The sequence below is a fragment of the Hypomesus transpacificus genome, chromosome 6, assembly GCF_021917145.1.
Source record: "Hypomesus transpacificus isolate Combined female chromosome 6, fHypTra1, whole genome shotgun sequence".
Classification (NCBI taxonomy): domain Eukaryota; kingdom Metazoa; phylum Chordata; class Actinopteri; order Osmeriformes; family Osmeridae; genus Hypomesus; species Hypomesus transpacificus.
Window position 1 is genome coordinate 8381154 of NC_061065.1, and position 22972 is coordinate 8404125.

General features: G+C 46.9%; 3 protein-coding genes and 1 long non-coding RNA gene across 8 annotated transcripts; 1 reads left to right on the forward strand and 3 right to left on the reverse strand.

Moving 5' to 3' along the window:
• Positions 1-1186: 1186 nt before the first annotated feature.
• On the reverse strand, positions 1187-3418 carry LOC124468944. Its single transcript, XR_006956248.1, has 3 exons — positions 3209-3418; positions 2611-3088; positions 1187-1703 (listed from the first exon to the last, which is right to left on the reverse strand). It is a non-coding gene; the product is annotated as an uncharacterized LOC124468944 (long non-coding RNA).
• A 5367-nt stretch (positions 3419-8785) lies between these two features.
• pigh (phosphatidylinositol glycan anchor biosynthesis, class H) lies at positions 8786-10611 on the reverse strand. Its single transcript, XM_047021745.1, has 4 exons — positions 10117-10611; positions 9684-9893; positions 9459-9542; positions 8786-9304 (listed from the first exon to the last, which is right to left on the reverse strand). The coding sequence occupies exons 1-4, from the start codon at positions 10291-10293 to the stop codon at positions 9209-9211; spliced, it is 567 nt and encodes a 188-aa protein (XP_046877701.1). The 5' UTR covers positions 10294-10611; the 3' UTR covers positions 8786-9208.
• A 206-nt stretch (positions 10612-10817) lies between these two features.
• zfyve1 (zinc finger, FYVE domain containing 1) lies at positions 10818-17733 on the forward strand. 3 transcript variants are annotated; one of them, XM_047021538.1, is made up of 13 exons: positions 10818-10888; positions 11664-12219; positions 12323-12566; positions 12675-12935; positions 13021-13235; positions 13396-13502; positions 13701-13809; positions 14109-14206; positions 14322-14439; positions 14843-15013; positions 15210-15390; positions 15822-15935; positions 16079-17733. In XM_047021538.1, exons 2-13 carry the CDS (start codon positions 11731-11733, stop codon positions 16309-16311), a joined length of 2340 nt encoding a protein of 779 aa, XP_046877494.1. In that variant the 5' UTR covers positions 10818-10888; positions 11664-11730; the 3' UTR covers positions 16312-17733. The 3 variants fall into 3 exon arrangements, with proteins under 3 accessions (XP_046877494.1, XP_046877493.1, XP_046877492.1); XM_047021537.1 differs by having other exon boundaries at positions 10835-11125; XM_047021536.1 differs by having other exon boundaries at positions 10835-12219.
• A 507-nt stretch (positions 17734-18240) lies between these two features.
• On the reverse strand, positions 18241-22728 carry wdr21 (WD repeat domain 21). 3 transcript variants are annotated; one of them, XM_047021539.1, is made up of 14 exons: positions 22625-22728; positions 22237-22342; positions 21963-22057; positions 21650-21807; positions 21481-21563; positions 21290-21392; positions 20856-20999; positions 20654-20703; positions 20473-20552; positions 20206-20298; positions 19966-20063; positions 19555-19731; positions 18821-18935; positions 18241-18579 (listed from the first exon to the last, which is right to left on the reverse strand). In XM_047021539.1, the coding sequence occupies exons 2-14, from the start codon at positions 22335-22337 to the stop codon at positions 18317-18319; spliced, it is 1560 nt and encodes a 519-aa protein (XP_046877495.1). In that variant the 5' UTR covers positions 22338-22342; positions 22625-22728; the 3' UTR covers positions 18241-18316. The 3 variants fall into 3 exon arrangements, with proteins under 3 accessions (XP_046877495.1, XP_046877496.1, XP_046877497.1); XM_047021540.1 differs by having other exon boundaries at positions 22237-22339; positions 22625-22684; XM_047021541.1 differs by lacking the exons at positions 21963-22057; positions 22237-22342; positions 22625-22728 and having other exon boundaries at positions 21485-21563; positions 21650-21662.
• Between the last annotated feature and the right edge of the window lie 244 nt (positions 22729-22972).

Genomic DNA, 22972 nt, shown 5'->3' on the forward strand with positions numbered 1-22972 from the left:
GTGCGCGCACATGCACACGCACGCACACGCACTAATTGAGCAATGGACTCGAAGTCACAGGACAGGTTTTACGTTCCCATGAATGAGGTGTTCCTCCTCTCCTCCTCTCTCACCCACAGTTAGTCATCCCTTTGTTCCTCTCCCACAAGCTGGGCCCGTCTTCTTCCCATCGCTCTTTTGCTCACAGCAGCTCGCTTGTCCTTCTGGCACCGTTCCACTTTCAGCCCGTCTCAGTTTCGTTCAAATTAACGTCCGTCCCTGCCTGTGCCAGCGACCTGCTTCCATCAGGTGCTCAAACAGGTCTTCACACAGACAACAGGAACCAATTGGCTTTTTCCTGTGAAGGCTTCAATGTTGACAGTTACATGCTGAGGGAACCTAGAATCGGTTGGTGACATCACTCTCACACACAAATACACACAAAGACTTGCACAGTTTTTTTTTTTGACTGGTTGTACGGTGTGTGGGAAACAGGCTGGATTGTGAGGCTGGGACAAGTTTGTGTTGATTTGGTGGTGAGTTTATCTTTCAAGATGAAAAGATAGCTTGGAATCCAAGTCTTAATCATCATAATTTTGTCATCTTTAAAGCCACAGGTTTAATCCCAGTGTCGAATAACCACTAAAGTAAAAATATACAGAGCGTCCCAACAGAAAGCACCGGACTGATGTGATGAGACAAACAGTCACTTAAGGACGTTCCATAGCTGTGAGAGAATATGGTGGAATTTCTTGATGGTAGCAGTGAGGACAAACTTGACCTTGCAGTAGTTTTTCATTAACATTCCATGAATACACTGGACAAAATGGAAGATTGATTTTGAAACGATTTTTTTTACTGAAAATGCAGTGTTTGAATGGGTTCTTAGAAATCAATAATCTACTTCTATGTACATAGAGATGAAGAAATCGGTTCTCACAGTTCGGCATCAGACATGTTGATCAGATTCTAAGAAACATATCAATCATTTCCACTCTACTGGCAGGTACAGGTAGTAACTTCTAATCACTTCCATGGGAATAAACTGCCAGTTTCATGTGTTTGGAGAAGTCTATGGGAAGTGTCCCAGAGGCTGTCTCTTACACTGCCCCCAGGCAGCAACAGTCATTAAAGCACTCTCCCATACAGACCCAGTTTCGACAGAACACAGAACGTGTCTGTGTGTCAGGGGGGGGGGGGGGGGGACGTATGCATGTGTTCTAATGTTGTTTTTGTCAGCCTGAGCAAGTGTGACGTGAGTTAAGAACTGTTTCTCTTCCACAAAAACAAGTGTGCCAAACAATATGGAGCATGGACAGTTACACAAGTAATGGGCTGATATGACACACTTTTTAGGTTTTTGTTATTCAACATTTTTACGGAAATGTTGAATTAGGCTGTAAGTGCAAAATAAGCCTAGTTTGTATTGTTCTGATCTACATTGTTGTAAGTTCTACATTGTCTGATTCAACATACTTGAAAAAATGATTAAAAAAGGAGATATATACAATATTTCAAGATGACCATCAAAGACGAGGCAATCACAGCAATGTAGGACTCTCACCAGGTGAAGAGGACATTTAGCACACAGGAACTGATTTGTCTGATCACCACTTCAAACGGACAGCATGAGCCCTCATTACACCCTCGTTGATGACTGTGAGATCTTTGCCATTATCAGCTCTTCACGACTCATCACGTCATTGCACAGGAAGTGTGAAAGGCTTTGTGTCCACAGTGAAAGAGAGAGGCAGAGAGAGAGGGCGAGAGGGAAAAGAAAAAGAGATTAAAGACAAGAACCATGCTCCTTTTGGGCTTTTAAAAGCATGCATTAGCAATCAACATGGAATGAATCAGCGTCAGTAATCTGCATCCGTTATGAAGCACACTGCAACTGAAAACATTTGGTTTCAAGCCATTTCTGAGCCAAAATAGCTGTCCGCTCTCTGAAGACCAACGTTGAATAGCAAATTTTATTGCTAACAAAATCACATGAACATTCGTGAACAACTTTCTCCAAACGATTGTGTTTTTTGTTTCGCTGCCTGTACACCACCCCAGCTTAACACCTTAACTTTCTCACCAAACCCCCTTTCTCTCTCCTCAGCCTTCACTCCAACAGGGGTTCACAAAGCACACTTTTCACCAGACTGACAACGATGCCAGCATCTAGTCAGCATACACTCAATCGAAAGGGCCCATTCAACATCTGAGGAAACATGAGTAATCATGTTATCTTTTCAGAACGGCATTCTGAGTGTTCTGGCTCGGGTCGACAGTTTGATGCAAGTAGTGAGGGTCACAGCAGATGGCCGGCGTGTCAGCCCTCAGGGAGTTGGATACACATTGACTGCTGTTAATTAGAGGAAGGACAATCCAACAGTGGTTGGTCGTGTCTGGATACTCTAACAGCAGTGGCTTACTCTCTCTGTAGCTCTCATACAAGGAGAGAAGTCGTGACCAGCATTTTCAGTTAAATAACTATAGACGTTGGAGACAAACCAGGAATCATCTTTGTCTAGGAGTGCAGACCAGTACAAAATATGACTAAATTAAGATCCGAGGCAGTTAGACACAAACAGGTGCATCTGAATGTATGATGAGTGATATTTGCAATCGAGTATGCCTCACCTTGATTGGCTGTGAGCTTCTGGATGGGATGTGTTCATGTCTGGGAATCAGGGGGGGGTGATGTTCTCACACAGAATTCGGGGGAGGAGGGAGGAGCAGGGAGGTATTGTGACACACACACACAAGACACACGTTAGCTAAGTGGCACAACTGCAAGTGAGGACTTGATGCCACCGCCAACTGACAGTGGCTTGAGCACCCCCTCAAACACACACACACACAAACACACAGGTGCACTCGCAAAGGTAATGACAGCGTGTGACATCAGCCTGCAAGTTTGTTTACAAAATGTGTCCTCTTGATGGAAGACAGTGCCACAAGGGTGTCCTCTTGGAAGCGTGTGGCGACAGTCTCATGTGGGCTTGTGGTGGCATGTTGTGCTGTCAGTGACTGCTACTCACAGAGCCTCATGTCGCGGCTGACTCATCTCCTCTTCTTCTACCGTCTGCCTTAGCAGCAGGAAACATAATGTCATCATCTGTTAGATACAGTATGTGTTACAGGACTGGATTTGACCAGACAGTGACCTGAATAAAGCCAAAGCAACGAGGCAGAACTGAATAGAATGGAAAAATATTGAAATAATTTGACCTCTTACAGTAAGAAGATTCATTCCATTCGCTCATGTAGGAACAAACTAAAGATCTGTCCCGCAGACTGGTTTTACAGCACAAAATCTATCCAAGCTTCCATCTCAATAGGTAGACAGTTAAGTGTGACACGTCCACATCATTGCCCCAGATCCCCACAAATCTTCCCAAATATCTACAAACATCTCCAGATCCCCCCTCCCCGATCGTCTCCTCTGGCTTCTGGTATACAGGTTACAGGGAATAGCTCTCATGTTATAGTGATGCTCCCCTGGATTAAACCAGCCTGACGTAATCACGTCCACATCATCTCCTCAGGAGTCTGGTGTCGAACTCGTGACAGGTGACACTTTGATGTCTATCTCTCCACTGCAGTGGAGACTTGGCCTTGGCCTTCCTGACTCTCAGATGACTGTGATGTCACAGTAAGCGTTTGTGAATGTCAGGTATGTACCGTAGGCATGCAGAAGCTACGTCTTTATGAAAACCTCTGCTTTGCAAACCTATCTCATCCAGCATATATGTAGCATGACTGATGCTTTACAAAAAGAAAGAAGACCAGTTAGACCAACTTCACAGTAGTTTAGAATACAACTTCCTTTGTGGAAGATGGTAGGGAGACATTCAGTGAGGGAGAGTTACCCTCAGACATCAACCCAGTAAATGATTGTGAGTTTGCTGTTTGTCTGCACACTGCTCTCTCAAGTGTACAAGGACGATTAAAGTGTTGAACAATAGGTGACATTATAGGTCATGTGACATAAATGATGTGATTTTTTTTTTTTTCTTTACTGGGCAGAGAGAGATAGAGAAAAGAAAGCTTCAAGCCAAGGAGAAATGCTTATGTCTCTCTGTGCTCACCAGAAAGACTGGCTTGGCAGGCTCACTCTCATCCGCCACCAAGAGAGACCCACAGAGTCTGCAAAGCTGGTCTGACTGGTAACACGTATCACTTCATCGGAGGTGTGGCCAGCAGAAGGAGGGGTTCCTTGATCTGGTTCTCTCAAAATCATTGTCACACAGGAAGTGGTTGTACATTGACATCCCATTCAATGAAGGAGGGTCACAACTGACTCGGGAGAGACAGCTGTCACATATCCTTATGAGACCTAGGAAAGAAAACAACTTTTAAAATTAAAATGTCCAATTTTAAAGGACAAACATTCTGATATATAACATAAACAAATGTTCAGGAAAGGAAAAATCAATAAAACTTAGTTTTCTAAAATAATATATTTGGACATTTATAACATTGTTAACTAACTTGAATTACATGGCTCTTCCGGAGGTCAGTTTGAAAAACCAGGATGTACTCCTAATTGAACAAAATAAATAAATACAAAGTGCATTTACTAGCCCAAAACTAGAGTTTACTATAGTAGACAAGAGGTGCTGAGTCTCAGCAGGATGTGTCCTAAAACAAGAAATATCTGGACCAGCTTAAACGGAGCACCTGAGAGAAGGCTTAGCTACAGCCATAAGGAAATAAGATCCTTATTGACTAACATCAACACTGACAAGTATGATGTCTGAACAGGGGTGACTACAGGACTTTCCTGTCCAGGGAGGAAGCTAACACTAGACAATTTGTCACTGGACAAATAGAGATTAAATCTCTCTTCAGACGAATAATGAATCATTCTGTAAAAACCAGACTATGACAAAGGCCATCTTGGTGTTCTGTTTGAATAATCTTAGAGGGGGGAGGGATCGTGTTGCAGCAGTCACATTGATGCTAGGCCGCCCATTTCCTTCACTACACTGCCAAAACAGAATATGGTCAAATGTTCATCTAAAAGAGTCAATTAAAACATTAGCGGATGAACAGGAGCAAACAGTGACCATTTTCAATGTTTCATAGCAGTCTGACAGTACGTGGGAAGTGTGTGGGAACATTTCAAGCCTTCACAAATTAGCTTACAAGCCAATGTAGATCACTTTAGATGTCTTGAGCCCCACACAAAGACACACCCTGCTCGGAGTTGCAGGACAATGGACAGCAGTTGCATCATTTGAATAGTGAGGATGTGTTGCGGGTTCTGTTGTGTGACAGATGGTTAACGTTTCAGACTGCCAGCCAGCTAAAAGGCCCATCGCACAGGCCGCAGCCCCCAAAAAGGGGGGAGGCAGGGGGGAGGCGGGGGGGGGACGTAAATAAACAGTCGAGAACGAACGTTAAGAAAGAAAACAAGGGACAAAGCTGCATCCGTTACAAAAGTGGAAGTTAAAATATTGGCAGGATTCCAAGGGCTCAGGTGACCAGTTTATCTGAGAGAGAGAGAGAGAGAGAGAGAGAGAGAGAGAGAGAGAGAGAGAGAGAGAGAGAGAGAGAGAGAGAGAGAGAGAGAGAGAGAGAGAGAGAGAGAGAGAGAGAGAGAGAGAGAGAGAGAGGGAAGGAAGGAGACAGAGAGAAGGAGAGGGGGGAGATAGAGAGAGGGGGGAGGGAGATAGAGAGAAGGAGAGAGAGAGAGAGAGAGAGAGAGAGAGAGAGAGAGAGAGAGAGAGACAGACAGAAGGAGAGACATAGAAAGAGAAAGAGAAGGGGGGAGAGAGAGAGAAGGAGAATGGGGGGAGATAGAGGATGAGAGGGAACAGAGAGAGTGAGAGGAGAGAGAGAGAGAGAGAGAGAGAGAGAGAGAGAGAGAGAGAGAGAGAGAGAGAGAGAGAGGGAGGGAGGGGGGAGAGAGAGAGAAAGAAGGAGAATGGGGGGAGAGAGGATGAGTGGGGGAGAGAGAGAGAGAGAGCGAGAGCGAGAGAGAGAGAGAGAGAGAGAGAGAGAGAGAGAGAGAGAGAGAGAGAGAGAGAGAGAGAGAGAGAGAGAGAGAGGGAAGGAAGGAAGGAGACAGAGAGAAGGAGAGGGGGGAGATAGAGAGAGGGGGGAGGGAGAGAGAGAGAAGGAGAGAGAGAGAGAGAGAGAGAGAGAGAGAGAGAGAGAGACAGACAGAAGGAGAGACATAGAAAGAGAAAGAGAAGGGGGGAGAGAGAGAGAAGGAGAATGGGGGGAGATAGAGGATGAGAGGGAACAGAGAGAGTGAGAGAGAGAGAGAGAGAGAGAGAGAGAGAGAGAGAGAGAGAGGGAGGGAGGGAGGGGGGGAGAGAGAGAGAAAGAAGGAGAATGGGGGGAGAGAGGATGAGTGGGGGAGAGAGAGAGAGAGAGAGAGAGAGAGAGAGAGAGAGAGAGAGAGAGAGAGAGAGAGAGAGAGAGAGAGAGAGAGAGAGAGAGGGGGGGGAAGAGGGGAAGAGACTAGAGGCTTTACAAACCACAAGTTGATCTCTCTGGAAATGAAAGAAACAGATTGAAAGAAATGTTAAGTGTCTAAAGGACTGGAGGAAGAGAGAGAGAGGATGAGAGAAAGAGGCAGAGAATACGCGGAAATTAAAACATGGAGGAGGTGGCATGTTTCAAACAATGCGAGTGTCACGCTTCAACAGCCGTCTGTGGACAGAAGAGTTTATGGTGCGAGATGGGTTAGGGAGCAGTTGCCTATTCTGAGTTCCCTCCCTCCCATGTCACCTACAATCTTTGCAATTACACAGACTAGCACTGCATCGTCATGACAACGACGTCAGTACTGTCTCAATTCCACGGCTACTCTGTCGACTGTCAAAACAGTTCTGTGTGACCTTTCCCCTGAGCCATGGAAAGTGGAGGTGGAGTGAGGAAGATAGAGCCATCACCACCTCAGTGTTGCTGCGCTGAGCACATGGACTGTGAATCTGACACGGGAAAGCGAGGGGATGCCGTTGGGTGTGTGTGTGTGTGGGTGTGTGTGTGTGTGTGCAGCAGGGGGTAGGAGGAAACTCCCTGCTCGGCTGGGTGCTAACCCTCTCACCTCAACCCAACCCTCAGGCTTTCAGACTGCAACAACATCATCCACCCATCAATCCATCAGTCCAACACAATACCATGAAAGTATCCAAAAATATCAGGTTTTCAAATAACCTACAAACAAGGTTAAGGGTTTTCTTTCTCCTGTATCCAACACCTTACAACAAAACATGTGGATAAGACAACACTCCACTGGTCTCCCAGTCACGTGACTTAATGGGTAATATGAGCCCTCCTAATCAGCTACAGGGGGGAGATTATGGTAATTAACCATACTGCTCTACCTCCTACCGGGGAGAGCTCTTCCCCGTCCAGACCCCCCCCACCGGGGTTGATTTGTGGTCGGGGCCTACTCTTTAGTTTTATGGGGCCCTGAGGTGTGGGGGGGGTCATCGTTCCCCTCCCTCGCTGGTCTGGTTGTCGCCTCTGGGCTTGGTGCCTGACTGTTTCACACCTCTGGCCAGGACCATTATCCAATCACGAGGGCAGGGAAACAAGGGTTCCTCTGAAATCACACCCCACTGCTTGTTTTGGTGGCCGGGGAGAAGGGTCCACAAATGGCTGTCAGGAAGGAGGGAAAAACCCAAAAGTTCCTACTTAGAGATGAACCAGTTTCCTGAACTTTAAACTGAGATTGAACTGGTTCCCGTCCCTCAATTAGTTCTTTATTCCATTTTGTTGTCAGATTTGTCGCTGAGAAGATGCCCTTAAACTGAGAGCTAACCTGCAGATATATATAACCCCCATGAAGAGTAGAACTATGCTAATGTAGCTTTTAAAGCGATTGCTAAACCTGAATAACCACCTTGTCTTATTTAGACAAACAGACTTCGAGGAAGCAATAAATTGAGGGTTATTTCAAGGGTGGTTAAATAATAAGACGTGCGAGACTGAAAGTGATTCACTCAACTGTCACAGAATGCTTTGTTAAATGACTCCAGACCTTTCTAAATTATTAAATTATTAACAATGTAGGACAATATTGTGCAATATCCTTGATATTAGTATGTAACTCCATGTTCATTAAACATCTCAAGGCCTTTGTCCTCATCACGAAAACAGATGAAACAGATGGTCTTTTATTTAATTTTGAAGCATCATCATGTGCAAACAATAATTGAAAACACGACCACAAAAGTATTGGGTCTACTGATGTTTTAAAGCTCTATAGCTCTCAACCTCTCAGCAGTTTCTGGTGTTAAACTAAACCTTCAAAAGTGAGCGTCAGTAGTGCTTTAGGTATAGTGTATAGCTCAGTTTAAACTTTTGACTGCAGATCAGGAAGCTGACGGTTCAAATCCCCCCATGTATATTGCTTTGGATAAAAATATCTGATATATAAATGCATTAATAATTGTGATATTCCAATGGGATTATTTCAGCTATACCTACAGTAAACCTTACTGATTCATAAACGTAATCTGGAGTCCTACTTAACTGTCAGACCTGATTGGAAATATCCAATTTCCTAGACAATTAAATTGTAATTTCCCCACAACGTAGAAAACCGTTCCAAATAGTTGAATCTCAGAGGATTTAAACTGGATCACCAAAGTGTTGCTTTGGACCCCAGATAATGTTAGTCAGGGATGCAGTTGACCATTTGAAGGCATACAAAAATAAAAGCATGAAGAAGAAGAACAGACAGATTTCATTAGTTGGTCAAAGGGAAAAACCTGACTCAGAGTTGTGAGAGTTTCTTGGAGTTGTCAGTGCTGCCCTCTACTGGCAATAAAATATACAACGTAGGAAAATAAGGGTTTAGAGCAGTTTATTAAATTAATGGATAGTGATGGATGAAACTATCTTCATCTAAAATGATGAAATCCATTAAATGATTTGGATGAATAATATCATCCCCTTTCCATACAGTATTAAATGAGTACAAAATGTTATACACAATAAATCGGGCCAAGCCCTTAAATAGCAGTATAGTTTATAGTTGGACAGTCATTGTCTACAGCATGTATCTTATTGGACAGCTTCTTATAGGCATAGTCTACAATGAATGCTGGCAATAAGTAACAAGTATTGTTTAAAATAGTTCCCATTCAAGTAAAATGTCATCCATTTGAAAACAAACTTGTATATACAAATGTATTTCTTTTTGTGCAGTGAAAGTGGCAACATGGAAAAAAAACAAATATCAAATATGTAAAATGACTTGAAACAATGGCGGTTAAGCAGCTTTGTTGTCAAGACTATCAGGACAGGCAAGAATCTCCTGGCAACTCTTGTATACTTTCACCAGGCAGTTCAGTCGTGGCTTTGAACTCTAGAAGAAAACAGTTTATAATTAAAACAGGATTTTAGATGTGGAGTAAGATTCCAAAGTGAAGGGTGAAGTTTTGTGGTCTTAGGGCAAAGACTCCCCAGAACAGGACCTTAAAACAATCAAAACAGGTTCAGTAGTCCTCTGCAAAGCTCACCTGAAACAATGGCACTACGCTAGACACAGCTTCAGGGTTGGAGGAATCCTTCAGAAGGATGCACAGGTAATAGATGATGCTTTGCTGAAACAAAAGATGATACAAAACACTTATAAAGCCGTTCTTAAAGGTTAAGGGAGCTGCTGATGTCATCTGTCCATGAGTTAATCAAGATAATTATACTTGAATTAGGAGAATTACTAGAGTTGGCTAGCTTCACCTTACCATGTGAACGGCTTCATTGATAACTATGTCTTTGATTTTGCTCATCTCTATGAAGGTGGTGCTTTCTCGGCCAGAAGCATAGCTGGAAGATACTTGGACACCCAAGGAGCCGATGATGAGTAAGGTCTCGTGATCAACTTTCACAAAATGGATGTGAACCATCATTCCAATTAGTGTGACGACTATGGCACTGGACAAAACAGCAGTATTCTGGAATGACGAGAGGATGACAGGAAAAAAGTTACTTTAATGACGGCATTAGGTCCAGTTAAATGAAACTAAATCCCAAACGCCCCTGAAATAACTGGATCCGTTGCGTCCGCTAACCAAGCGGCACGGGATGGTTCCGTTCGAGTCCTTCTCCCGGCCTTAATGCCACATATTTGTGAATGCACAGATGAAATTCTAGTACTATTCGGTAATCAAACCTTACCTCTGTGAAGAAAAAAACGGTGTAAGCAAAGAGCCACACAGCGCAGGTGTACACCATTATTTTGCCTATGGACACTTTGGCCGCGCTGATTGTGAATTCCCTACAAAAGCTTGAATGGCTTTGGCAGTCAAGAGATATGATTTTCCCATCGATGTCGCTGAAAACCTCTTCTTCCATACTGAAAATCTAGGGGTTCACAATACACTATCGCTAACTAGCTAGTACGGGTTGTCAGGTTTGGCGTGTGTACACGCTGGCTAGCTCGAGCTGCAACCTGCAAGTAAAGCTACAAGACAAGCTCTCTATAATTGTAACTCTCACCAGCTAACATATCTTACTGAAGTATTCGCTGACGCTGGAATAAAAAGGCAAGGAAATCGACCAAAATATTGATATTCCGTGACTCAAACTAGGGCAGAATAAATGAGAAAAGCTGGTTGACCTTCTTTCGGAAATGTATGTACAGTGCATTGTGTGGAATGAAGTCACATTAAGTTTTTCTTTACGGACGTTGATTTTATTAATCAAAAAAGTGTATCTGTAAGATCAAGAAGCATACTCCAGAATAAATAAATGACGGAAAAATGTGTGTATTTGTAAAATTATTCTATAGTCTTTCATGTATCGTCTCTACTACGACTGATAATACTACATTTCCCAGAACACCGCGTGGGTTAAGTTAGGCTACCTTTGACCTCCTAGACCTTGGATGAAAACAAGCCGATCAGCTGATGTAAACTGGCAACAACATCCAAAAAGATCCAGCTGTCCGGTACCGAAATTATCCATTACATCCACCAAAATAACGGCGTCTTTATTTTTCCAAACAGTACTATTTTAAAGCTTTATGAATCCATTAAAAGGTTTACATCTATTCGTTTACTGTAGCAACATTTTGGGTTAGGAAAAAGGGGCGATGCGTTGTGTCGGTACAAGTGGCTAGCTAAACAGCAAGCTAACCCGCTACCAATAAGCTAGGTCAATGGTTGTTGCTACATGAAGGTTGCTGGTGGGTTGAATCTTATTAAATGTACATTTTATGTGTGTTGAGGAAATGGAATAGCTAGAGCTAGTCACCGCATCGTCTTATGTTTTACTGGAGGATTTTCACAGACCCACTTAGATCTAATATTAGGTACTAGTGATGTGATACTAGTCATTAAGTACTAGGGACTAGTGTTTGATGTTGTTGGTAAACAATTGCGAAACTCTTCACTTCGCTTGCCAGTAAGACATGATCTTTTTTAGCTACCTATCTTGACGACGATGTACTGTATACCAGGGAGTTGCCTTTGCTTTATCGTTAAATATGCAGAGTAGCATCTAGGTTAGCACACTTTCTCAGTTCATATCTGAATATTTAATCTTAGCTTCAAGCCAGTCTTTCATTTTTGAGAATAAGTTGAGTGTTTGAAGGGCATATAGGGAATAAGGTTAGGGAATTCAAATTCAGTTGGTTGTCCAACTAAGAGGATTTATCAACGGTTTTATTCCTAGTTAAAAAAACAATTCGATTTTGCAAGCTGTGTACTTTTTTTCTTCTTCAGAACACCTCACAGCCACAATTCAAGCAAGGTTATAATTGCAAAAGAGCTTTTCTGAGATAGACTGGACATGAGCGGGCAAGGTCCACCTCTAGATAAGGACATGAACGGCATCCTGGTGTGTCAGGAGAGCTACGCCTGCGGTGGCTCCGATGAGGCCGCGTTCGAGTGCGACGAGTGCGGCAGCCTGCAGTGTGTCCGCTGTGAGCTGGAGCTCCATCGACAGGAGCGCATGAAGAACCACGACAGGGTCCGCATCGCCCCGGGCCACGTCCCCTTTTGTGACTCCTGCAAGGGGGACGGGGGCCTGGTGGTGAACAGCGGCCGGCTCCGAGCAGTAGTTCGCTGCCAGGGCTGTAAGATCAACCTGTGTCTGGACTGCCAGAAACGCACCCACAGCGGAGTGAACAAAAGGAAGCACCGTCTCACCCCTTACCCTCCGGTCAACTCGGCCCAGGACAGGAGTCTGACAGCTGGGGATGGAGAGATGGAGGCCCTGAAGGCCAAACTGGAGAAAGTGTGCAGCTTCCTCCTGGTTGATGAGAAGGAGGAGATGCAGGTAAGCGACGGAGGCACAGGATCATCGCTGAAGGCCCGGTTCACGGTGATGATTCAGAGCAGCCATATCAGAATGATGAATACTTCCTGCTCTCTTCCTCCAGCTGAACGATGAGAAGGACTTTGTGAGCAGACTGGGCTGCATGCCGGATGAGCTCCTAAAGGTGGTCTCCATCTTTGGCAACACTGGAGAAGGAAAGTCCCATACCCTTAACCATACCTTCTTCCTGGGCAGGGAGGTGTTCAAGACCTCCCCAACCCAGGAGTCTTGCACGGTGGGGGTGTGGGCAGCCATGGATCCCATCCACAGGGTTGTGGTCATTGACACAGAAGGCCTGCTGGGATCAGGTAAGGAACACAGATGGAGGAGCCATGTTAACTCATAAACACTGTATTACAGGAGATATCCTAACTGGGTGAGACGACTTTCGAGTGTTCCTTGTAATCGGTCAACAGGAAGCAACCAGGGCCAGCGTACCCGCCTGCTCCTCAAAGTCCTGGCCATCTCCGACCTGGTCATCTACCGTACCCACGCCGACCGTCTCCATGACGACCTCTTCAAGTTCCTTGGCGACGCTTCGGACGCCTACCTGAAGCACTTCACCAGGGAGCTGAAGGCCACCACGGCCCGCTGTGGGCTGGACGTCCCTCTGTCCACCCTGGGCCCCGCTGTCATCATCTTCCACGAGACTGTTCACACCAAGCTACTGGGCTCAGGTACCAGACACTCTGAAGCAAGACCCACAGGGCTGATTTATTGAATACTGCTTAATAAAGACCCCCACCCCCTCCCTCCTTCCAGACAAGCCGTCCGAGTCGGCTGAGCGTCTTCTCCAGGAGCGTTTCAGGAAGCTGGGTCTCTTCCCAGAAGCCTTTAGTTCCATCCAATACCGTGGGACTCGAACCTACAACCCTCCTACAGACTTCAGTGGCCTGCTCCGGAGTCTGGAGCAACAGCTGGACAATAACACCACCCGCTCCCCGCGCTCTGCTAGCGTCATATACAAGGCCCTGCAGGTAGGCCTCTGTGTGTGGGTGTCCGTGCATGTGCACGTTGTGTGTGAAAGGATTTGGTGATTGGAGAATATATTATGAGAATACCGTTGATTTGTTTTTGCGAGTAACAGAGATGTGGATATTGGAGTGTTGATGGTTCACCGTGTCTTATCTTTGTCAGGCGCTGAGTGAACGCTTCAGTGGGGATATCCCAGACGAGCACTTGGCCAGCAACTCCTTCTTCCCAGATGAATACTTCACCTGCTCTAGCCTTTGTCTCAGCTGTGGGTGAGTGTCTGTCTGTCTGGGCCTTTGGCAGGCTGCCCTCACTACCCTCACGGCCCCTCTCACTCTTAAAAAAAGTAGTCATTATATGATTTGAACCTGCACTCAAATGTTCTCCCACTGAGCCATACCCACCCCGTGTAGTTGGTTGAGCCCTCTGACAGGTTGGTCAGTGTGCCTGTGTGTTTCCCTGTGTGTCAGCTCGGGCTGTAAGAACAGCATGAACCACCTGAAGGAAGACGTGGGTCACGAGGCCAAACATCGCTGCCGTTACTCCGCACAGTATGATAACCGCATTTACACCTGCAAGGTAGGATCAGACCCTCACCAACACACACACACACACACTGCAAAAACTGAGGGTGAAACATCTGAGTGTGATAATCTTGTTTTTTTTTATAAAAAATCTAGATGGACTTGTTTCTAGTCTGAATGGCTTATTTAGGGACTTATTTTAAGAAATTGAATCAAGTGAAATGTCTTTTTTTGCACTGGCAGGCAACTGTACTTGTTTTAAGGATCAGCAAGCTCCATTTTTGCACTCAAAAAAAGACAGTTTTGCAGTGCATTCCCTGCAACCAATCAGAATCTCTGTGCTCGACTTTTCAGGCCTGCTACGAGGGAGGGACGGAGGTGATTGTGGTTCCCAAGACGACAGCTTCCTCTGACTCCCCTTGGTTTGGTCTGGCCATCTACGCTTGGTCTGGGTAAGGACTGAATGGATTTTCCCATTCTTCCCATCCCATTCCTTTTATGAAGTGAAGCGAATGGCAACATGTTCCCTCCATAAGAGTAAAACTGACTGCATGCTTTACTGAACAGGTATGTGATCGAGTGTCCGAGCTGTGGGGTGATCTTCAGAAGCAGACAGTACTGGTATGGGAACCAGGACCCAGTGGACACGGTGGTCAGGACTGAGATCCAGCACATATGGCCCGGGGTAAGATCCCAGAGATCCAGCCCTCTTTCTGCGTCTCAGAATACATCTGGCAGCTAAAGGGGCCTAGACAAAATCATGGTGTTATTAGCGATACAAAAGCATCTGCAGTGAGGTGCTGCAGCTATAGCTCAGTAGGTTTATGACACCAGATCAGCAAATCAACATCATGTGTACTGTATTCTTCTCTCTCTCTCTCTCTCTCTCTCTCTCTCTCTCTCTCTCTCTCTCTCTCTCTCTCTCTCTCTCCCTCTCCCTCTCCCTCTCTCTCTCTCTCTCTCTCTCTCTCTCTCTCTCTCTCTCTCCTCTCTCTCTCTCTCTCTCTCTCTCTCTCTCTCTCTCTCTCTCTCTCTCTCTCTCTCTCTCTCTCTCTCTCTCTCTCTCTCTCTCCCCCCCTCTCTCCCAGTCTGACGGGTTCCTGAAAGACAACAATAATGCAGCCCAGAGGTTGCTGGACGGGGTCAGCTACATCTCCCAGTCCGTGTCTGAACTGAGCGTCAAGCCTGCCAAGGCTGTCACCTCCTGGCTCACGGACCAGATCGCTCCGGCCTACTGGAAACCCAACTCTCTCATCCAGGTGAGGGCACACACACACACCCCCCGTACACCAAACACTGATGCAATTGAAGATGAGTGAAGGAAAACGACATGTACATCTCCTCTGATTTTCTTTACATTTCCACTTTCTTGCTGTTGGGAATGAACCATAATTGTCCCATACATATATTTACAAAGTTTGTGCATTCATGTGTGTGTCTTTTCCGTCCGTGTAGAAATGCCACACGTGCGGCGAGGTGTTCCAGGAGAATGACAATAAGCACCACTGCCGTGCCTGTGGGGAGGGCTTCTGCGACGCCTGCTCCTCCAAGACCCGTCCTGTCCCAGAGAGGGGCTGGGGCCTGGCCCCCGTCAGGGTCTGTGACGCCTGCTTCCACAACAGAGGCATCTCCACAGGTAGGACGCTCCTCGCTGGCCTGTCTGGAGTCCTGATGTTGTAGCTGAGATCTTGGTTACTGTTGCACCGTCTGGTTGGAACACAGACTGGTCTGTGGCACCAAACACTGAAAAACTGTTAGACATGTGTTTGTCTGATTCTTGATTATCAGAACCTACATTATTCTAGAAAGATGTACTCACTATATGAAATATTTCAGTCTTTTTGTAAAAGTGTCTTGTTCTGGGAATGAAATGACAGTTGGTAAAGTCTTCATATGGGATTTTTCAGTTTAACCTCAGGACCAATATAAAAGTCGATAGGTCTTTTTTACCTTTCTATCACATACTTTTTCCTCCAACTTGAATATCAATAACCAATACTTTGAGGGAGTTTTTTGATCCTTGTGTTTTCTGCTTGTGTGTGTGTGTGTGTGTTTGTGTGTGTGCAGAGCTGCTGGACGCTGCGTTGGAGGAGGAGGGGGGTACGCTGATAGCCAGGAGGGTTGGGGAGGCGGTTCAGAACACCCTGGGAGCAGTGGTCACGGCTATAGATATCCCCCTGGGTGAGTCTCCACACAACCCCACCTGTTAACAGCACCGCAAGCTCCCTCCAACACCTGCTCTACCTGCAGAGACACAGTGTCACTTCCTGACGTTGTGCCCTTTGAACTGTGACCCCCCCCCCCCCCCCCCCCCCCCCCCCCAGGCCTGGTGAAGGACGCAGCGCGGCCCGCGTACTGGGTCCCAGACCAGGACATCCGCTGCTGCTGCGAGTGCCAGCGCCCCTTCTCCGCCCGTCTATCCATCCACCACTGCCGCGCCTGCGGCCAGGGCGTGTGCGATGACTGCTCCCCCGAGCGCCGCGCCGTGCCCTCCAGGGGCTGGGACCACCCTGTGCGGGTCTGTAACGGATGCTTCCAGAAACCTGCAGAGCTCTAGCAGGAAAATCAACACAGCGAAGAACAGTCCTCACGTCACCATGGACACCTGGAACCCCCCCCCCCCCCCTCTCCCCTCGTGCTTCTCTCTTTGTGGGCCTGTGTAAGCCAGTAAGATAAGATGGAAGTTGCCTCTAACTGCTGACACTGTCAGATGTTAACTCATCACCAATCTGGCTCTCTCTGTTCAGGCCTTTAGCTTCTTTAGCTAAAGGCGACTTCTCACAAATACACTATGGTATCCTGTTCACACAGAAGGAGATGTGATCACTAGGGACGGCTGCTACGCTGAGGGGAGGATGTTTGGCCCCAGACTCCCAGTCCAGAGGGAAGACCCCTCGTTTGGCCCCAGACTCCCAGTCCAGAGGGAAGACCCCTGTTTGGCCCCAGACTCCCAGTCCAGAGGGAAGACCCCTGTTGGGCCCCAGACTAGACTACCAGTCACCTCAGAAGGAGCGAAGGGACATTTCTCTTTCAAGCCCCTGCCCCCTTTCCTCACATGCCTTCATTCATCTTAGTCTCTGCTACACAAACACATCACGATGGTGAGAGACAGAGAAAATGGAGTGAGATTCCAAAAAACGAGATCAGACACAATTGTGAATGTTCCCTGCAGCCCCATCAAATCTGTTTGTGTCGATGCACAGAAAACCAGAAGTCCCTGACAATCTACTAACAGGGCAGTAGTCAGAGAGCCCTCTGTAGGGGAGGATCACACCGGCAGCAGCAGCAGGCTCTTGTGGGCCTGCCTGGTTGGACAAGAGAGGCAGCGCAGCGCCCGGTCTGTGGAGCGCTCATGCATTCCACGCTACGCTTAGCGACTAGCCTACCTGTTTACTTTCATTCAAATGGGTTTAAAGAATGATCGAGTAGTCTTTCGTTGCTGCTTGTCAATTTAATGTTATTGCATATACATATATAATACATATATATATATATATATATATTGAGGGAGAAACAAAGGCACTATCATGGGAAATTTGTGATTTTGTTTTTTTTTATGTTGAATTGTTTCTAAGATGTTATACTACCACTGGTGTATGTTATTGGACTGTAGGGCAGATAGCTGGAAGACAGTAGAGGCAGGACAGACTGACGAAGGACAAAAACACTAAAGGGCTGGACCCTCTACCTTACTCATCCACGTTGAAGTATATCATAAACTGCGAATAATCATGACAGTATCATTTCAGACAGTCAGGTTAATATCCTGTCAGTTAGATAAAGCTTTATGTGTAAAGTAACCGACTGGAACGGCATTGCGAGGTCTCGACACGGTCGGTGCTGTGTTGCCATTATAACTTGAGAGAAACTGGTGCTTTAAGGAGACAGGGAGAGAACGCCCATATCAGATTGAAGACATTTAATTACTGTCACGATCACCGTACTCTGTATGCTCATGTAATAAACTGGAGAAGCTGAACAAGGTGTGTGTGTTTGTCTACGTAGGAAAACAGAATACTCCGTATGGTTAAAAAAATTCTTCCTCATTCAGGGAGGTTTTATTCATTTCAAAAAACGACAATGACATCATATAAAATGTACTGTCTGTTTATCGTAAAGACTTTAAAATCATTATTGAATCATTCATAAGGTTATGTACAAAAACAGCTCCTTGCAGAAGAACATTTCAGAAAATCAACTCAAAAGGACCACATCATCAATTGCACTTTGAGGGGGAAATGTTTCATCAGGCTAGCGATCCGGGTTCACCCACTGCTGAGAGCCCTGACAGGGAATCAGCTCGCTTGGTTCCACCACGGTTGTTGCCTACAGCAACCATCAGCCAGGCCTACACCCAGGAGGGATCTGACCTCCACCAGAGTAGGGATAAGCCTTCTGGCAGCCAGTCTTATCCCAGTCTTGTCCAACCATATTCACAGCAAGGGCAGACCCGAGTGGAGAGTGCTTCTAAGTCTAAGTTAGACCCTTCCGTTAGACCCATCTTCCTCCTTGAATCTCCCAGAGAAGACAGTGACACCTGGTTCAGACCAGGGCCCCCGGCTCTAACAGACAGCCTCTGCAGCCACGGAGGCCCGCCCCTCGCCTCGTCCCTCGCCCCCCTCCTGGTAGTCGCTGTTGTAGGGGAAGTAGTAGAGGTCGTGTCTGACGGCCATGAGGAGGCCGGGGAGGCCCCTGCGGCCCCCCAGCTGGGAGGAGAACACCACGCTGGGGATCAGGTCCTTCCCCGCTGGGTGGGGGGACGGGATGGTCCGTAACAGCTGGCCGTCCCCCAGGCTCCACACACGCGTGTAGCAGTCCTGACCCACTGACCAGAGACAGAGAGAGAGAGAGGGGGAGAGAGACGGAGAGAGAGAGGGGGAGAGAGAGGGGGAGAGAGGGGGGCGGGAGAGAGAGAGGGATATACAGGTGAGAGGGGGGAGCTCACAAAGCACATGTACAGTGTTGGGAACTGTCTGAGAGACAGTGTCCTAGTATTGTGCGTGAGAGAGAAAGACAGAAGAGTAAAGAATAGGGGACTGTTAGTATGTGTGTGTGTGTGTTCCTACCTGCCAGCAGCAGCCCCTCAGGCTCGTTGACGTGGAGGGGCAGGTAGGCGTGTTCGTTATGATGACCCTTATACTGCTGCACCGGCCGGGTCACACGAACGTCCCACATCTTGATCTGAACATGGGAGAGAGACCACAGCCTGTCAGTGGCTCAAGTCAATACGTTGCGACGGTTGCATTGAAGGTCTACTTTGGATAAAAGCATCAGCTAAATGAATCAAATGTAAAGAATCAAACGTCCTGTAAAAGATATTGGTACTAAGGGTCCTGGGTTGGTACTAAGGGTCCAGGGTTGATACTAAGGGTCCAGGGTTGGTACTAAGGGTTCAGGGTTGGTACTAAGGGTCCAGGGTTGATACTAAGGGTCCAGGGTTGGTACTAAGGGTCCAGGGTTGGTACTAAGGGTTCAGGGTTGGTACTAAGGGTCCAGGGTTGGTACTAAGGGTCCAGGGTTGATACTAAGGGTTCAGGGTTGATACTAAGGGTCCTGGGTTGGTACTAAGGGTCCAGGGTTGGTACTAAGGGTTCAGGGTTGGTACTAAGGGTCCAGGGTTGGTACTAAGGGTCCAGGGTTGATACTAAGGGTTCAGGGTTGATACTAAGGGTCCAGGGTTGGTACTAAGGGTCCAGGGTTGATACTAAGGGTTCAGGGTTGATACTAAGGGTCCTGGGTTGGTACTAAGGGTCCAGGGTTGGTCCTAGAGGGGGTGTGATGTGTGCGTGGCCAGGCTGACCTGGCCCAGCATGTCTGCAGCCAGCAGGTAGTTCTCATCCTGCAGCAGGCGTACGGAGGTGATGGCTGAGTCCTGGTGGAAGCGGCTGGCCTTCCAGCTGTGGTCCCTCCTGCCGCGCTGGCGCAGGTCGATGCTGAAGATCTCCCCGGAGCGGCAGCCGTTAAACAGCACCGGGGCCTGGCAGGGAAGGACGTACAGGTAGGGAAACGGACTTTGTTACCGACACTGTGTGTGTGTGTGACGTGGTCAATTATCCATGTCAGGTGTGTTTAGGTTCTCTCTCTTATCTGCTGATTGCTTAACACTTCTAAACCCAGAACCCAACTGAATAGTCACACTTTTCTCCATCAACAGTTTCCGAAATGTAAAGTCTAGGAGTTGGGTCTTCTTTGAAGATATATTTAGACTCACCCTGAGAGCGAACTGCTGAGCCAGCACGTCACTGCTGATGCCGTATGTCTGCCTCCGGCCTGTCACAGCATCCGTTACGATGACACGACGAGAGAGGCCTGCCACAGCATGTCACAGTGTCATCACTCTCCAGGCCAGGCTGGCTTCTGACTACACAAGACTTACACGGGGGAGGGAGGGGGGGGGTGTAGGATAGAATGCTTCGTGTGTGTGTGAGAGGGGAGGGGGTGCGTAGCTGACCTGTGCTGAAGGTCTTGTCTGCCTGGGGGTTGAGACACCAGGCACAGGACCAGGCTGTGGAGATCTTAAAGCTGCACAGCATCCCTGGCTGGTCTGAGGAGGAGAAGAAAGGGATGAGGGTGCGGGTGGAGAAGAGGAAGAAAGGGGGAGAAACCGGAAGAGACATTTTTAACAGGCTCTTTTATACTCTTAAACAACGGTGCAAGACAGTGAGAGGATGACTTGACACAACCACAGACAGGTGCACTATGGGAACTGTAGTCTTACCTGGGTTGGAGTTGCTGAAGAGAGACGCAGGTAGCAGGCTGACACAGCCAGGGGTCTCCGCCATACCCACCAGACACAGCCTGACGAGTCCAGTCAAGGAACACCACCACCACAAGAGCCCTTACAGGGATCAACACAGAAATAAGAAAGCCTACCGAGAGGACTGCTTCATTAAGGATACAGGACATGCGAGTCTGAGTGGGTGACAGATGCCCAGCAGATGGAGTTCACCTGAAACACAGAGAACAACAAAAGTACACATTATTAAGTGTAGTGAACGAGTGCCAATGACATATTACTTAGCAATAATAACCTAGCAATGCCCGGCTGGATCCCAGGTATACGTGAGCAATTACATATCAACAGTATGATAGGGGTCCCACCTTGCGGTTGGTGAAGTACAGGTTGTCACACATCTCCACAGACAGAGAGCCACGGTTGCAGCCCTGGAAGTTCATGATGCCGTACTTGCAGCCTCCATGGGACACGTCGTTGACCGTGAACACCCGCTCACACGCTGAGTCCCCCTGAGCAGACAAGATGAGACAGCCAGTGGAAACTGAGCAGTGTGTGTGTGAGTCTGTGTGTGTGTGTGGGGGGTGTCAGATGGCTGAGCGGTTAGGGAATCGGGCTACCAATCTGAAGGTTGCTGGTTTGATTCCCGGCCGTACAAAATTAAGTTGTGTCCCTGGGCAAGGCACTTCACCCTACTTGCCTTGGGGGAATGTCCCTGTGCTTACTGTAAGTCGCTCTGGATAAGAGCATCTGCTAAATGACTAAATGTAAATGTGTGTCTCCTCTAGTCTTGGTGTCTCACCACTATGAGTCTGAAGTTGTCCGTGTTGGGGCTGTTGGTGTCTGAGCTCTGGACCTCCAGCCTGTGTCGCCTCATCCCACTCACCTTCACCTCGTGGATCAACCTGAAAACACACACAACAAAGAAAACACTCGTTATTCGCTTTTCAGTCTTCTGAATCGGAACATGTGTGTTTTCATTTGATACAGTACCTACAATAGGAGCTTCCAGGTAGCAACCCTAGGTGTCTTTTCTGCAACAGCAACGCAGAGTTGAGGCCTGACCTTGGTGCTTTCTGAACAGAGAGGACGGCAGTTCAGAAACACTCACATTCAGCAGTACCCCAGCAGCAGTCTATGTTAACACCCAGAGTCGACCTACCTTCCTGGGCTTCTCGTCCTCAGTGAGCAGCCTGGATCTTTGCTTCTCCATCTCCCTCTCCTGCAGCAGCTCTCTGGTTAGAGGGTTGCAGTTGTTGTGTCCAGGCAACAAGCGAAAGTACCTGTTCTTCTCCTGGTCGAAGTAGAACCCCGGCAGCTCTGGAAAGGTTGGGGAAAAGATTAATTTGATTTAACTTGACAATTGGGTAGGTAGCAGAGTTTAATATCGTTCTTAACTTAATGTGAACGAAATTAAACAACGCATGTCTATTCGCATGGCGTCTGAGAAGGAACTCAGCCTGTACGGGGCTGACCTGGAGCTGAAGAGGAAGAAGATGAAGAGGACCCATCAGCGTGAGAATCGCTCGGAGGGTCTCTGTGAGAGGGACCTGCGTCACTACCGCTATACCTACAGAGAGATACGACTTAAAATAACATTCTCAACATTGTCATCATAAAATCAACCACAGAACTACCGGGAAGTTTACAGTCTTAACCGAGTTGTTGGAGGTTAAACGGGTCCACCTCGATTGAAGTATTTCCTCTTGTTGTTGGGCACCCAGCTAACAATAGCTAGCTAGCAAATACCTTTGTTCTTGGGTTCGGTGTCTGTTGTCCCTGTGCCAGTCGGAACGGTGACCGTTTCGCCTGCGGTCCCTGCCTTTCTCACGCCAGTTCCATTTCTTCATCTCTGCTGATGTAATATCAAACGATATTTAGACAAGATCCCTCGATAAACCATCAACATAGTCGTCTGCTGTGGTGTTTACTTTGTAGCAAGTTGGCTAACTGGCTAGCTACACTGCTGTAAACATCTAGCATTGCACAGTTAATATCTACATACAATATATTCCAGACTTGTAGGAGTATCCTAGTATTATTATATGTTCATCTAAAATTAAATGAAATTATACAGTATGCATGTGTCACGGTCATTGTTAGCTTGATGTAGCTAGCCAAGCAAAGTTTCCGATACCTTTACCAACGCGTCCACGTGATATATCCGCCCTTCATCATCTCATTGGTCTATCGTTGCCCCATTTTGCAGTTTAACAATTGGCTGCTTATTTCATCAGTCAACCTTAACATACGTCTCTGAATAGGCTACCTCTCTCTTCTACTCTTATCTTGAAATTACATTTCTGCCAAATGAAAATAAATACATTAACTACATATTTTCTAAATGGAAGTGGACATTTCTATCATTGTGCTTCATCAGCTTGGATAGTGTATGTGGCTAGTGCACAAATTGTCAACCCATCCGAAGCCATCTCTTGACATGTTCAGCGTTTTAGGCTACTTAGAAAGGAGACCCTTCATTAAG

Bases quoted from the DNA above. Each gene is read 5' to 3' on its own strand.
- pigh (XM_047021745.1), bottom strand. From the start codon at position 10,293: ATGGAAGAAGAGGTTTTCAGCGACATCGATGGGAAAATCATATCTCTT. The intron at 9,894-10,116 runs GTAAGGTTTGAT...TCGTCATTCCAG, and splicing joins CCGTTTTTTTCTTCACAGAG to AATACTGCTGTTTTGTCCAG. The intron at 9,305-9,458 runs GTGAGCTTTGCA...GTTTTCTTCTAG, and splicing joins GCGTAGTGCCATTGTTTCAG to AGTTCAAAGCCACGACTGAA.
- zfyve1 (XM_047021538.1), top strand. From the start codon at position 11,731: ATGAGCGGGCAAGGTCCACCTCTAGATAAGGACATGAACGGCATCCTG. The intron at 13,810-14,108 runs GTAGGATCAGAC...TCGACTTTTCAG, and splicing joins ACCGCATTTACACCTGCAAG to GCCTGCTACGAGGGAGGGAC. The intron at 15,936-16,078 runs GTGAGTCTCCAC...CCCCCCCCCCAG, and splicing joins GGCTATAGATATCCCCCTGG to GCCTGGTGAAGGACGCAGCG.
- wdr21 (XM_047021539.1), bottom strand. From the start codon at position 22,337: ATGAAGAAATGGAACTGGCGTGAGAAAGGCAGGGACCGCAGGCGAAAC. The intron at 20,553-20,653 runs GTATCCTTAATG...TGGACTCGTCAG, and splicing joins CACTCAGACTCGCATGTCCT to GCTGTGTCTGGTGGGTATGG. The intron at 19,732-19,965 runs GTGAGTCTAAAT...CTTCCCTGCCAG, and splicing joins CTCAGCAGTTCGCTCTCAGG to GCCCCGGTGCTGTTTAACGG.